The sequence below is a fragment of the Fusarium sambucinum genome, chromosome I (assembly GCF_050947815.1).
Source record: "Fusarium sambucinum isolate potato_lamoka chromosome I, whole genome shotgun sequence".
NCBI classification, from domain to species: domain Eukaryota; kingdom Fungi; phylum Ascomycota; class Sordariomycetes; order Hypocreales; family Nectriaceae; genus Fusarium; species Fusarium sambucinum.
Genome location: NC_139294.1, coordinates 9247149 through 9260852, shown reverse-complemented (window position 1 = coordinate 9260852; position 13704 = coordinate 9247149). Strand labels below are relative to the sequence as shown.

The window sequence follows — 13704 nt, the reverse complement described above, 5'->3', positions numbered from 1 at the left end:
AAAAGAAGGAATTTCGGCGATGAAAGGGGTCCAAAAAGATGCGCAAATGTGCGCACGGGGTGTTGAAACGATGAGAAAGCCAATTGTTGATGGTAGAACAAAAAGTTGTTTGTGCCAAAAGTGAAAGAGCTGAATAGCTTGCTCTTTCTCAGCCTGTTCTGAGTTCCTAGGCAAACCTTATTGGTCAAAGGGTATGTCATGCCGTCGCACGTGTGTGGCTGGTGCACGGTACGGAAAGGTTTTAATCCGGCTAGAGTCGCTGTGCTTGATGAGATATTGGACGGCGTCATAATTATCGTCCGATTCAAGATCCGCGATTAATGGACAACGAAGAAGCAGTTTGAGGACTTTGTAGCAATTACAACCATGGCTTCATCTAGGGCTTTGATGAGACCTATGCGCTCTATTGGGTCACGCTCAACACCAGCACTTTGCAGGCCATACATCCGTACTATTGCGTCGACAGCAAACGCTCAAACTGTTGTATCAAACCAGTCTTCCAAAACTCCTAAAAATCTTAAACCACTCACACAAGAGCAACGTGACTTTCTCGACTCTGCTGTATGCTTTCCAAGTCTATCCTGTATCAATTGACGGCTGACATGCTGCTAGCTTCGTGTCAACCAAGCTGGTGAGCTTGCTGCCGTTCTCATCTATGCCGCCCAGTCGCCCATTCTTGTCTGCTCAAAGCCACACCTCCGCAAGCTGATGGCACACATGTACGACCAGGAAGACGGTCACTTCAAAACGTTCAACAGTCTTATCCACAAACACCGTGTCCGACCTACTGCCATGTACCCCATGTGGTCCGTCATGGCTACTGGTCTAGGTTGGTCAACCGCTATGATGGGCTACGAAGCTGCCATGGCTTGCACGGAGGCTGTTGAAACCGAGATTGGTGGTCATTATAACGAACAGATCCGAACCCTTTTGGAGATGGTTACGCAATGGGAGGCTGAAGGGTATGAAGTCGGCGAGGAATTGTCGAACCTTGTCAAAACCCTTCGAGTGATTCGAGACGAGGAACTGGAGCATCTAGATCACGCGGTTGAGCACGATGCACAAAAGGCCGAGCCACATTGGCTCCTTACCGGCGTCATCCGGGCCGGCTGTCGGGGTGCTATCTGGGTCAGTGAAAGAGTGTAGGTTGAAAATGCTTGTATTAAAATTGTAATATAGACGTGTGGGTGACTCTGGTTATGGAGCGTGTATATATAGGACGAGCGAATAGAAGGAAACCCCGTGTGCTAGAAGACGATCATGCCCATTGAATGCTTTCCTTGCGATAATAATCAAACCACCTAATCGACTCCATGCAATGCTCTAGACTAGTGCACACTCAAATGTTAAAAAACACCGCTCAGATAATGCAGTGTTAGGGACAGTTAAGCTTAGTTGCTGTGGCTAGTTAGCATCGTTGGCGATAATGTTTGCGGGGATAGACTTACTAGATAGCCAGGGGTGCAACGCCATCTACTTGGTAGCCCCAATTTCCATTCTGCTCCTCAGTGAGGAGCCAGTCGTACGGGAATTGGACGATGTTCCCCTGTACCATGTTGAGAAGCTCCTCGGCCTGTCCTCGGCTGGGCATGTCGTCTATACTGAAACCGCGTCGACTGTTCTTAGTGGTTGCGCGACGCCTGCGCTTCACTGAACCTAATTGTCCGGGTGGAGGAGCGTTGGTGTCCCTTGAAGATGGCTTTTCGAGAGTAGAGAAGGTAGTTCGCCTCTCTCGATCCTTGGTGCCTGCTTGAGGCTCTAGGAACCTCCCATTGCTACCTCCATCGAAAGCTGGGAAGGGGGTGTCTCCAGGTGAATATACAGGGGACGGTGCCTCAACGTGATGCTGGGCATCAACAGCACTCTCCGTGTCTAGTCCAGTGTTAGGTCGTGATGAGAGGGCTTCGCCATCTTTCATTATCTTCTTCTCATCGCGACCATCATGGCCCTCATCAGGAATAACAATCTTGATCCTATCCTCTTCATGGTGTCCACTAAGGGGCATTTTCTCGGTTATCTTTCCTAACGCCTTCTCCGCCTCTGTCTCGGCGGCCTTGGCCATCACCTCTGGTCCTGGTGCGCTGACACCTGCCCCGCCAGCTGTGGAGTTGCGGTGCCTTGAGGAAGGGGGGAACTCAGAGTCTTCACCTCTGGATTGACCTGGTTCCATGCTCTTGCGGAACCTGTCTCCATATGCAGTATACGCATTATACTCAGCCCAAGTACTGACCTCCGAATCAGGCATGCAGCGGAATACCCGGCGATAAAGCTTGGTATTATTTTGGGCAGCACGATTCCAGATCTCATCAAAGAAGTTGGGGTTCACCGGATCGATCATGCAATTTTTGTCGATGTGTGCCAGTTGAATATCTGCAGCCATAGGGTGGAATACACCATTGACCGGCTTTCCTGTCTCGGGGTCGATGTGCAACGGAGGGCCACCGATATCAGTATCATCGCTAATTGGTAAAGACGGTAGCTGCGCAGGACGAGGGAGGCCAAGTTGATCTGTGGTACGGCGGTTCAAGGCAGGCATGGGTGGGAGGCCGTCGTTGTGGTTTCCAGGGTCGAGATACCTATTATCAGGTTGAGGGACATGTGGCTGGGCTTCCGCAGGTGACTGTAGTGTCCCCTTGCCTTCGTTGCTGATATTGTTGACGAGGACTTCCCTGCCATTGATGATAACAGAGTCACGGCCAGCATCGAGGCCGGACTTCTCAGCACTCTTCCAGCGATCAGGACCATAGCCAGTCACATCCAACTCATGCTTCACTTTGCTCTCCGGTCCATTTATGGTTGTGCCTTCCGCTTCGGCATCGCTACCTTGGCTGCTGTTGCTGCTGCTACTGCTGCTCTTTTCGATTTCAACGGCAGCATCGAGGTCGTGATTAATGCTGGGAATGCGCGGGGGTTCAGGGCGCTTGGCAGATAGTCTTGAGGGGTCAGAAGGGCCATTGTCCTCCTCTTCGTAGATCTGTTCCATCTCGTTTTCAAAATCTTGACGGTTGAGCTCTTCCTGGCGTTCTTCCTCCAGGATTTCATCAACATCCAGACCCAAGTGCTCTCGCATTAGTCGGAGACGGAGTGTATGGGCGAAACGGCCAACCTTGTAAGGTTTTCCAGCCATGGTCGAGTTGATCATGTCAGTGTCCCGGACAATCGCGGCACACTCAGAATCACGACTGCCCAGCATTGATCGCTCATTGATATTGGCGGAGCCGATAAGAGCCACTCGATCATCGACAATGATTGTTTTGGCATGAATATAGAGTTGCTCAGTGGCAAGGACATCATTGCTCATGATTCCCCACTGGCGAAGCGAGTAGAAGCTAATGTAATCCTCAGGTTCAATATCAGCGGCTCTGAGTCTGCCAAAGATGGACTGCTCGCCTCTGCAGATACTTGCGTATTGACACATGAGGATGAGACGAACACTTGTGCCTTCCTGTTCATCGACTGTGTTTTGGAAGCCAGGCATCAGAGGGATAACAATGGCACAACGCCAGTCTTCGTCGTTCTCGTGGGCCCGGATGATACGTTCAACTAGAGCGTCTCCAATACGGTTCACAATTCGGGTGTTGTATGCTTCAGTGCTTGTAATAAAGAATTGGTTCTCCATGTAGACAAAGTGATCCGACTCCTCGATCATCTTAATATATGCGTTCTGAATGCTGTGTTCGGTCTGTTCGATGCCCAGAGACCATGTGGAGGCGGATCGCAAGATCTGAACTTCGCATGTCCCAGTAAGCCCAAGCTCTTTCAGTTCGTCTATGTTTGCGTCCGGGGGGGGGAGCAGAAAGGGCAAGGGCCGAGTGGGCTTGCGTCCTCGGCGCAAATAGTTCCAACGCTGAACAAAGTGGCGTGTCAAATCTCTTGCAGGCTGGCCAACGACTTGCATGGCTACATCGTGCCAAGGCATTCGAGGTACCTTGGTTCGATCGTACATCTCTTCATATGGCTCGTTGAGTCTGAAAAAGTCCTGTACACGAGGATTCGAGTAGTCTTTACCGGGAAACAGTTGACAGTGCTCTGCGTCTTTGGGCGTCTCGGACATCTCAAAACCAGTTGGCTTATCGTCAACGATTGGATGCTGGGGGCAGTCCCAACGTCCAAAGCACAAATCAATGCCTCCTACAAAGGCTACATCGTGATCCACAATACAGATCTTCTCATGATGAGCAAAGAAGAATTGATTCTTCTTGAACTGGTTAGGAGATCTTTGAACGAAGATGTTAGGGTGGAGGTTCAGCAAGGAGAACTTGGTGTACTCCGAATCGATTGGAATGGCAGCCTCGACGTTTCGGTAAACAATAACAAAGACCTTGACACCTTCTCTAGCCTTCTTCTGTAGAAGTCGATCCAGGCGCCACTTCTGACTAATGGCTGCCGGTCTTCGCATGTACAGTTCAGGGCTCAGCCACCAATCATGGATGTAGATCACATCGCGAGCCATATTGATAGCTCTGGAGACATTCCACATGTAGTCGCGACCGTCGACGAGCCATTGAGCAAATACGTTGGTCCGCACCGGAGCGAAGCTGTCAAAGCGCTTCTCCTGATACCAAGGTGTCTGCTTAAGCATCTGATTGATCGAGTCCTCAAACTGCTTCATAACGGACTGGTTGCGAGAGAAGAGGCGGATCTTGCGCTCAGAAGAACGCAAAGTCATAGTGTGATGCTTGTCAGGGGGTGCCTCCACAGTCAAGTCGATTTCAGCTTTCTTCTCGTTGGAATCAATTGCCTTAACTTTGCCTCTCTTCGAAGAAATGCTGAACTTAGAGTCGACCAGATACACGTCGAAAATGTTCATATTCTCAGGAGATTCCACACACACGATGTAGCTTTGTCGGACGAGGAACCATTTTCGGCTGCGCCGAGAAACGACCTTGGCTGGTGTCAGTGCACGGCGGAAGTCAAGGCCCTTTGAGGGTTGAATATGAAGATAACACTCCTTTCCATGATAGCTGCCCTCGGCAGCAAGTCGAACGCCAAGGGCAGAGAGCTCGAGGAAGCGGCAGAGTCGGTTGCTGTCAGCTCTGAACATGAGCCATCTTATCATCTCAGAGAGATACTTCTCCAAAATACGTCGCTGTTTCTCAACATAGCGCTGTCTCCTCGTTGCCATGTCCATAACAGGCATTCCTGGGCCCTCGGTGTTGGACATTTCACCAGGGTCGGTGATGCCTGTTGACCTGCGTCTTGGGCCCATGCCTAAGAAATTACGTGACTTTCTTCGCGGAATGCCATTCAGTGTTTCGGGATCGCTGAAGACACCATTTCCTGCCGCCTCAGCAGCAGTGCCTTCGCCAGCAGTTTCATCTCCACGAAGACTGGCTTGATCTTCATCGTCGCTCTCCTCGCCCTTCTTTCGAGCACCACGGAGATAAGGAAAGGCCGAGTAGGGAAACTTTGGCTGCTTCGGTCGGCCGCCCAAATCCATTCGTCCAGGCATGTACTTTTCGTTATTGATAGCAAACTTGTACCGTAAATGCAGATTGTAGATATCCCGTAATGTTCGGCTGATAGTCCAGCTCATTCTGCTAGGTCCACTTCCGTATTCGAGTTCAATGGTGAATAGCCAATGGCGATCTTTATCGTCATCCTCCATAGGGGAGCTGTCCTTAATGCGAAGCTTGAGCTGTTCAAGAAGAACCGGGATTCTCTTGTTTCCATGTTCATCCCGCTGGATCATGCTGGCTAGCATAAGCACAGCAGGAGCACCGGCTCGCAGCTCAGCCATTAACTCAGCTGACTTGTAGTAGTCGAAACGGTCTTCCTTCTTCTGCCTCAGTAATTTGAGTGTGTTTTTGACCTGCTTCCATTTTTGAGCACCAAAGGTGGACGCTCGCTCGGATGTGAAGAAGGGGCGTCGGGGGGTCATGGCATCGCCGTCAGAAACACCGCCACCGCCAAACACAGTGATTCGACGAACATGTCCTGATCGTCGCCCAACAGCACCGGGGCTTTCAAGCTCATCGGCCTCCTCGCCAGGAGGCCGCATGGCGGACGTCATCCAGGAATTCCCCCGGCGGAAGGACATTCCCAAGCGATCTCGACCTTCGCCCTCTGAGACGCCATACTCGTGGGCTGCATCGGGCATGCTTGCGCGTCGCTTTACCAATTGGTCAAAGGTATCCAATACATCTGTATCGGCTGCAAATCGCCTTGGAGTTCCTGGAGTCGAAGCGTTTGTTTTCTTCGTGCGACGCATCATCCTCTTCTGCTTCTTCTTTTTCTGCTTCCCATCTTCAGGGTTGCCTTCATCAGCAGTCTCCTCCGCGTCAGCGTCAGCGTCCGTGTCTTCCTCTGTCAAAGTCCCTGGGATACCTCGATTCGGCCGTGTCGGAGAATTGAGATTCGATTGAATACCTTGACTAGAGGGACCGGCAACGGTCGGTGGTTTTGGGGTCGGTAAGCCACTGGTGTTGGTAAGTGCCTTGAGTTTGGACATCAACGAAGCCCCACGAGATTTGCCTGGAGTGTCTGGTTCTTCCCACGAGTTACCTCTGGTAAATGTAGGGGGGGTGTCAAGGCCGTCAGCACCAGTGAGCTGTATGCTTGGTCTGGAAAGTGCCTGGGCATGATCTTGTCCTTCAGGATCAGTTGCAAGGCCAAAATCTCGATCGTTTATGCCATGGTCTTTCAGCGACTTGATTGAAGCCGGAGTCGACTTGGGTACAGCCGATGAAGGTACCGAATCGTGGCCATGTTTCAATATATTTGATGATCGATTTGTTTCTGTGGTAGATTCAAGGGCGTTCGACGAGCCTGAGACTTTGACATCTATAGGAGGCACCAGAGTATCGGGGTTTGCTCTGGACGTAGGAGCGGGTGCGAGTTGAAACTTGGAGCTCGAAGGGGAAACCGTTCGAGGAGTGAGGTCCATAGGAGAGACGTTCTCGTCTCGTCGGTGTTGTGTCATGACGGTTCGTCGCGATCGAGTTTGTTGGCTGCAGTATAGATACTGAGGTAGTGCAGTGATACTCAGCTAGACTAGTTAAAGACAACAAGCAAGCTAAAAGACATTAATGTTTGATCGATTGTCGCAGCCAATGCAAACATGCTGAAAAAAGAAACCAGAATTAATTTAACTCTGTTGAATACAGGTTTTGTCTGCGATTCGTTGTATTTGACAGAAGCGGGCGGATGGTAAAAGGGGGTTCGTTCTTTCCAAGCGTCGCACGTACGTAGTAGGTAGTAGGTCGGTCGCGCGGCGAAAGGTGGTGACGAACTAAAACAAGCGGTCGATGGGTTGTATACCCAGAGGGTGAAGGACAACGGGCCAAGATTGTTTTAGAGACGTATGTGTCTGTGGTGGTTGCAAAAACAAGTTTACGTGGAACGACTTCGTCGTCACGAGACCTGTGATTGACAGTACCTTAGGGGTCAGGATCGAAGGGGAATTTAGAATCCCTTGCTTCGTAACTATTGTCGAGATGAGGTCCCGAACTTTTGGAATAAAGCCAAAGTCACATCCTTGTCACGTCAGTCACGTATTAGACGATCGGACCGGGTTACCTGTTTGTCGAATTTGGGAATGGAGAAAGGACAGGATCCATCATGCAGGCTCATGCCATGGGTTACCCGACTAGAAGCGGCATGGCGGGGTTTGTAGGGGATGTTCATCAACGCTTCAGACTGGACGCTACGTTTCCATAGGCGCTCCCTGAGAATCCTCGCTAGAACCTACCTGACTGGCTAGGCTGGGGGCCCTGAAACGAGTTGGTCCAACGCCCGCAGCGCCTCCCGCGTATCTCGACATTTTTATCCGTACGCACGTACTCGGATACCTCCTCACAGATGCGTTTCAATAAGAAATAGAGATCGACTTGTTGAAGATGACTACTACTACATAAGGAGAGATATCGCGTCAATTTTGATGCCATGGCATCTGGTTGTCTCCATCAATTTCCATTGTCTGGTTACGACCTGTTCTATTATTGACTGACTGTTCCTATAGCCGGGTACTTGCAGGCTCTACAGTAAACACTTCATTTTGGCTCAGGAGGAGGGAAATTACATGCGAACCTATGTTGAATTACTTGGACCACAGTGGCGGCGAGTCCGAGCTCACCCCTCGTTCGAGTAAGCCCACATACCAATTTCTTTGCTAGGTATTATGTTGTTAATCAATTACAGGGTAACGAAACGATTGTTGAAAAGTTACCTAAGAACTTACCCCAGCGAGTAGGTCAGTAGCTTATTAGATAGTTCCCAGATCGTGTTATAAATTATTAATGTGTTCTCCCCATGTAAATACTATGATGTGTCACTCTTGACATATCATCCTGATTAATGTCACTTCGTAACTCGTGACGGTTTCTCATCTGATATTACCTAGGCAACACCGCATTATATGATACGAACAGTAGATATCGTCAAGTACTTATCAGTTCCAAGAGCTTCAGTTGAATGAGATATGGCCAAGTTAAATGGTGTATTCTTCATCCCAGACACTGGCCTATCAGAAATCTTTATAGCCTTAGGCTTGTCCAGTTATGAACTACTGTCTGAACTAAGAGCCAACCCATTGTCCACACTATGATATATGACATATTTGATATCATGGCAAAACCTGAAGAGCTATACTACCTAGCAGCGTGTGACGAAATCCAAGTTCTATTCATGAATGCACTCCGCTATGTGTTACACCATAGGTTCTCTCGCACAGGCAAACAGATACACGATGACCAATATTAACGTGCACCTGCCCGCATAAGGAACATAACGTTGAAAGTGAGCTGCAATCTAGTCTAGTTATCCAACTGAGGCGATTCTATTAAATCTTTTTGAATACACTTTTTATTCTTATATGTCGATGGTAACCCTGCATGTCCATCTGAAGCGTCGTCTGTTACAGCTCCAACCCCGTTTGTTGATCCGCGACACAAGCGCCGATGCAAAGTGGGAATAAAAACAGACCGGCCCCTTTCCATCTCAGCCGATGCCATATCGTTTGTTGACACGTTTTTCTCCCTTTGTTTCCAAATTCGTAAAATTTTGTTTTCAAGAAGCTCTGGTCCCAATTTGAGGGCAGTCTATTCGAGATCTTGAGCTTGATCCGCGGCCCCTGTCACTGATCCAAACCCACATACTTTCAGGGTATATCAAAGAATCATCCGCAGAATGCAGACAGTCCTAGTCCTTGTTGGCACAGCTGTCTTGTACGCTGTGTATAAGTATGTCTCTGGACTGCGAAGCAATATTGAAGCGGCAAAAAAGAGCGGCTTGCCTTACATCACCGCCCGTATATCTCCCGCAGTCTATTTTGACTCAATGTCTCAAAGCTGACATTCAAATAGCTTGGTCACCAATCTTCGGCCCATGGATACTGGCTCATAAAGGATTGGCCCCGATAATTAAACTGCTCCCCAAGCTACTATGGGAAGAATGGCTAGAGTATGCATTGTCACTCTCTAATCGAGCTGTACTAACGTTATCGGCCACAGAGTTTTGACGCCTGGATTCTCATATAATACACGCCATGATGCCTTTGCGCGCCACGGAGATGTGTTTATCGTAGTCTCTCCGAACATGCTCTTTATGATGACCTGCAATGCCGAGGCTATCCGTCAGATTACGTGCCGGAGAGAGCACTTCCCAAAATACGTGGAATCATACGAGATCCTACGAGTGTTTGGCGACAACATTCTGACTTCAGAAGGCGCCATCTGGCGAAACCATAGAAAAGTGACCTCAGCTTCATTCAACGAAAAGAATGCTGCTCTTGTCTTTCAGGAAGCTATACACCAGGCACAAGGTTTAGTCAAGATGTGGATGGGATCAGGTGGTCAAGACAGTGGTACTATCAACACACTCGACCAGGACACGATGAGGCTAGCTCTCAACATTATTGCTTATGTCGGATTTGGCCTCAAATTACTGTGGCCCGGAGAGTCTCTGCCAGCAAAGGCCAATCCAAAAATGGCAAAGTATGGCTCGCCAGAAGCCACTGCAGGACACACGATGAGTTTCGTGACCACAATTGCAACTGCTTTGGAGTGCATCCTGCTCATTTTGCTTGTTCCACGATGGATACTGAGTTAGCTCAACCTCGAGAGGGATTGCTGAAACGCTAGACTAACAACACTGCAGGAATAATGCCTTTTAAGAAGAACCAGCTCGCGGCAGAGTCCCATGACGAGTTTAGTAAATATATGCACGAGTTGATGGACGAGAAGTTTGAGGAAGCTCGGAAAGGCGAGCATGTCGACGGCATGGACCTGATGGGCCAGCTGGTGAGATCCAGTTACGCGAACCGTACGGGCGAAGGCCAGCAGGGTACGCAGTTCAAAAAAGGTGCACTGTCACGAGACGAAATCCAAGGAAATGCCTTCATCATGCTCGTCGCCGGACATGAGACCACCGCTGGGGCGTTGTACTTCATCCTGCTAGAATTGGCAAACAATCCAGCATCGCAGAGGCGATTGCAAAGGGATATCGACGAGATCTTCGGCGGGAGAGAACCAAGCTCATGGGATTATGACACGCTGATCAACCCGATGATGGCTAGCATGCTCGGCGCCTGCATGAATGAGACTCTCAGAATGACCCCCGCAGTCGTGGAAATACCAAAGAAAGTGCCCCCGAAAGAAGAGAAGGTCATCACTATTGATGGTAACAGCTACTTGATCCCAGGGAGTACAATTATTTCCTTGGTAGCCGTATCGATTCACCGAAACCCACGATACTGGCCTGGGAGACCAAGTCAGATCCACGTTGGTGAGGACGACATCAATGACTGGGTACCTGAGAGATGGTACCGATCGAATGAGTTCACGACAAAACCGACAGAGTTAGATGCTACTACCTCTGAGAACGAGGATTTTGGTGGATATAAGGGCCCTGATACAAGTTCGCAGCTCTTTCGACCAGAAAGGGGGTCATATATCCCCTTCAGCGACGGGCCCAGATCATGTCTCGGCCGCCGGATTGCTCAAGTGGAAATAATCGCCGCGCTTGCGGTGCTCTTCCGGGACTACAGCCTGGAGTTGGGGGTGGATAAGTGGGCAAACGATGAGGAGGTCGAGAGGATGAACAAAGAAGAAAGACGCGACGTGTATGCGATAGCCCAATCTGCAAGCAGGGCCAAGATATTAGGTGCGACTTCATTGTTGACGCTTAAGATGAATGATGATTACGTGCCAGTAAGGATGGTTAAGAGGGGAAAGGAGAGATTTGTGAGTTGGCTGTAAATAGAAGCTATCGAGGACAGTAAGCATGTATGAATGAAATATATCTTGTCATTTGCATATACGTTACACCTGTATATATGCACTGTCGCTAGATCCGGCTAGCCAGTGAGCTATGAATTTAATATGCAGTTCATGAAAACCTAGGTCGCTCACATGGCTTGGTTCCATCCATGGTATGTCTAGTCGCCCTATAGAGTAAATCCTGTACACTAGCAGCAGTAGCCCATTAGGTGAAGGTGAAATGAAAGTAAAAGTAAAATAAGGTCATGTAGTCCTTTTATAGTCGAAACATCTAATTAGACTCAATCTTCAATTGTTCACATCAGTTAAAATGTAGTAACAACACTCAAAGAGCAGGTGAAGAAAATAAGTGTCATGTCTTGCGAGTAACGCGTTTGCCTGCTCACAAGAGTGGTCCGTCATGACTAGCTCATGGTTGCGTCTAACAAAAAGAGTTAACTTAGGTTGTGGTCTAAGTTTACATGCATGTTAGATTCCTGGGATGAGGTCATATCATTGCTTCCATCCTTCATCAGTGAATCAGCACCAGCAATTCTAGCGACTGAGCTGCAAGATAGAGCACGCTGATTGGTGCAAGGTTATAGTCATCAACCTAAAATGATCTGCGGGGACCGAAGGCACGGGAGACAAAAACATAAACAACCTGGAAGAGACCCGCTATTAAACGCGAGCCCTTTCTTCTTCAACAGCATCACCCTTCCAACCCGGGACCCCCCCAACACACCACAAGCGAGTTTGTACCTCCGTTCTTCTCATCATCACCAGCTTCATTTTGCGCATCTTCTATCGCCCACCAACAAACTACGACACGTACATATACATCAAGCTCAAATCTACATTTTGGAGTACCTTTTTTAATTCCAATTACACACACACTCTACGCGACTCTTCAACATGTCTACGCATAGATACAACTCATGGTTAAAGACCAAGAAGAAGGGTGAACTAGAGACCCTCGCCGAGTCTGTAGGACTATCAGGGTGAGTCCTCCGCCGTCCGTCCAGGAATCTCCATCATGCTCGCGCGCGCAACCATCGCCAAACACCAGTAGCAGGTCAAATTCTCTTTTTGTTCCTATTGTTTGCGACTAGTTGTATCCAAGCGCAACGCGACGCGCCCACTTTATCATGACCCCTCCATGCGCCCATTAGCCATAATCAGTCGCGCTGACATGAATCAATATAGCCTCGACGGTTTCAAGAAAGACGACCTCGGTGTAGCTCTTGACAGCTATCTTACAGAGAACTCGTCGCGCTTTATCGCTAATCCAGACCTCGCTGGCTACTTCAACAGTCGTTCCAAGGCTCAAGGATCCCCGATCAAGAAGGAAGTCTTCCGCGAAGACAGCGTCAAGGTAGTTCGACGAAGGCCCTCAAAGCCTGTGGAAGAGGAATCACTTGAGTAAGCAGCTCATCATCTTGGTCTTCCTGGCGCCGCTAGCGCTCTTGTCAGTCAAGGCGCGCCAGTGCCCAAGGAATTATGCTTCGCGCGTATCGTGTTATTAGAACCGTTGAGCTAACAAACCCATAGTTCGAGTGACAGGAGTGACATTGCTTCTTCTCCCCTAGCTACATCTACTGCGCTTGTCGAGACTCCTGGCCGTACACTGGCGCAGGTCGCGTCGAGCATTACGCTACCTGCGCTACCTGCGACTCCCGCCGATGTAGCTCTGGCTGTTGATCGCTCAACCAGCATCATGCGCCAGCGCGTCTCGTCAATGTACGAGGAAAGCGGCATCACTGAAGTTAGCCATGCGACACGCGACACACTCAGCACTGTCACAAGCATTCTCTTTTGCGTCGCAGGTTGGGAGTTGTGGAATGTCCGTCGCGAGATTCTAAGCAACGTTTACGCCTTCACAATTCCCGCCATCAGCACTCTTGGCACGCCAGACTACCCTGTCTATGTTCCTGATATGTTCTTGCTTCTCACCTCCAGCTTCTGGTCCCCTGCCCTGACCTGGATTCTTACCAGCGTTGTAATTCCCTCCTTTGTTGGCTACTTTTTCAACCTCAGCGCCACAAGCCCCCCTCCTTCGCGAGTTCGCCCTCGTCCAAGCTACGCCGACTACGTCGTGGACCCCTTGACTTTCAGTATTGTCAAGGCACTCGTTTCATTTGTTGTCTACGGCCAGGGCGTCAACTTCGGCGGTCTTCTGAGCGACCTTTCAATAATGCGCCTTGAAAACGCTGTTTATGGTGGCTACAAGGGCATCTTGACCGGAACTGCCATTACTGGCTTAGTGAGCATTTACGACGCCGTTCTGAGGAAGTGAGATGTTCAAGGGAGGCGGTAGATCATGTGCCAAATAAGTTCAATGAACCTGGCCCTCTCCATAAACTTCAGAAATAACACCACAACGATAGGGGCAGAACCTAAAAGCGCTGTCTGATTTGGTTAACCCAGACCAAGCCACCCGGCGTTTGAGCAAAACGTGTGCTCTTTCTTATTATTTGGGTTGACGGCGTTGTAGGATTCGAGTGTTAAT

The 13704-nt window shown here is 49.4% G+C and overlaps 4 protein-coding genes across 4 annotated transcripts; 3 read left to right on the top strand and 1 right to left on the bottom strand.

Moving 5' to 3' along the window:
* Positions 1–366: 366 nt before the first annotated feature.
* Positions 367–1146, top strand: FSST1_005743 (ubiquinone biosynthesis protein COQ7-domain-containing protein; the record flags this gene model as incomplete). Its single annotated transcript, XM_083232049.1, has 2 exons — positions 367–561; positions 613–1146. The coding sequence occupies 2 exons, from the start codon at positions 367–369 to the stop codon at positions 1144–1146; spliced, it is 729 nt and encodes a 242-aa protein (XP_083089173.1).
* Positions 1147–1447: 301 nt separating this feature from the next.
* On the bottom strand, positions 1448–6922 carry FSST1_005742 (uncharacterized protein; the record flags this gene model as incomplete). The annotated part of the gene is made up of 1 exon (XM_083232048.1): positions 1448–6922. The coding sequence occupies one exon, from the start codon at positions 6920–6922 to the stop codon at positions 1448–1450; it is 5475 nt and encodes a 1824-aa protein (XP_083089172.1).
* A 2204-nt stretch (positions 6923–9126) lies between these two features.
* Positions 9127–11195, top strand: FSST1_005741 (cytochrome P450; the record flags this gene model as incomplete). The annotated part of the gene is made up of 4 exons (XM_083232046.1): positions 9127–9247; positions 9303–9399; positions 9450–10042; positions 10096–11195. 4 exons carry the CDS (start codon positions 9127–9129, stop codon positions 11193–11195), a joined length of 1911 nt encoding a protein of 636 aa, XP_083089171.1.
* A 915-nt stretch (positions 11196–12110) lies between these two features.
* On the top strand, positions 12111–13491 carry FSST1_005740 (uncharacterized protein; the record flags this gene model as incomplete). The annotated part of the gene is made up of 3 exons (XM_083232045.1): positions 12111–12196; positions 12402–12617; positions 12747–13491. 3 exons carry the CDS (start codon positions 12111–12113, stop codon positions 13489–13491), a joined length of 1047 nt encoding a protein of 348 aa, XP_083089170.1.
* Positions 13492–13704: the final 213 nt, after the last annotated feature.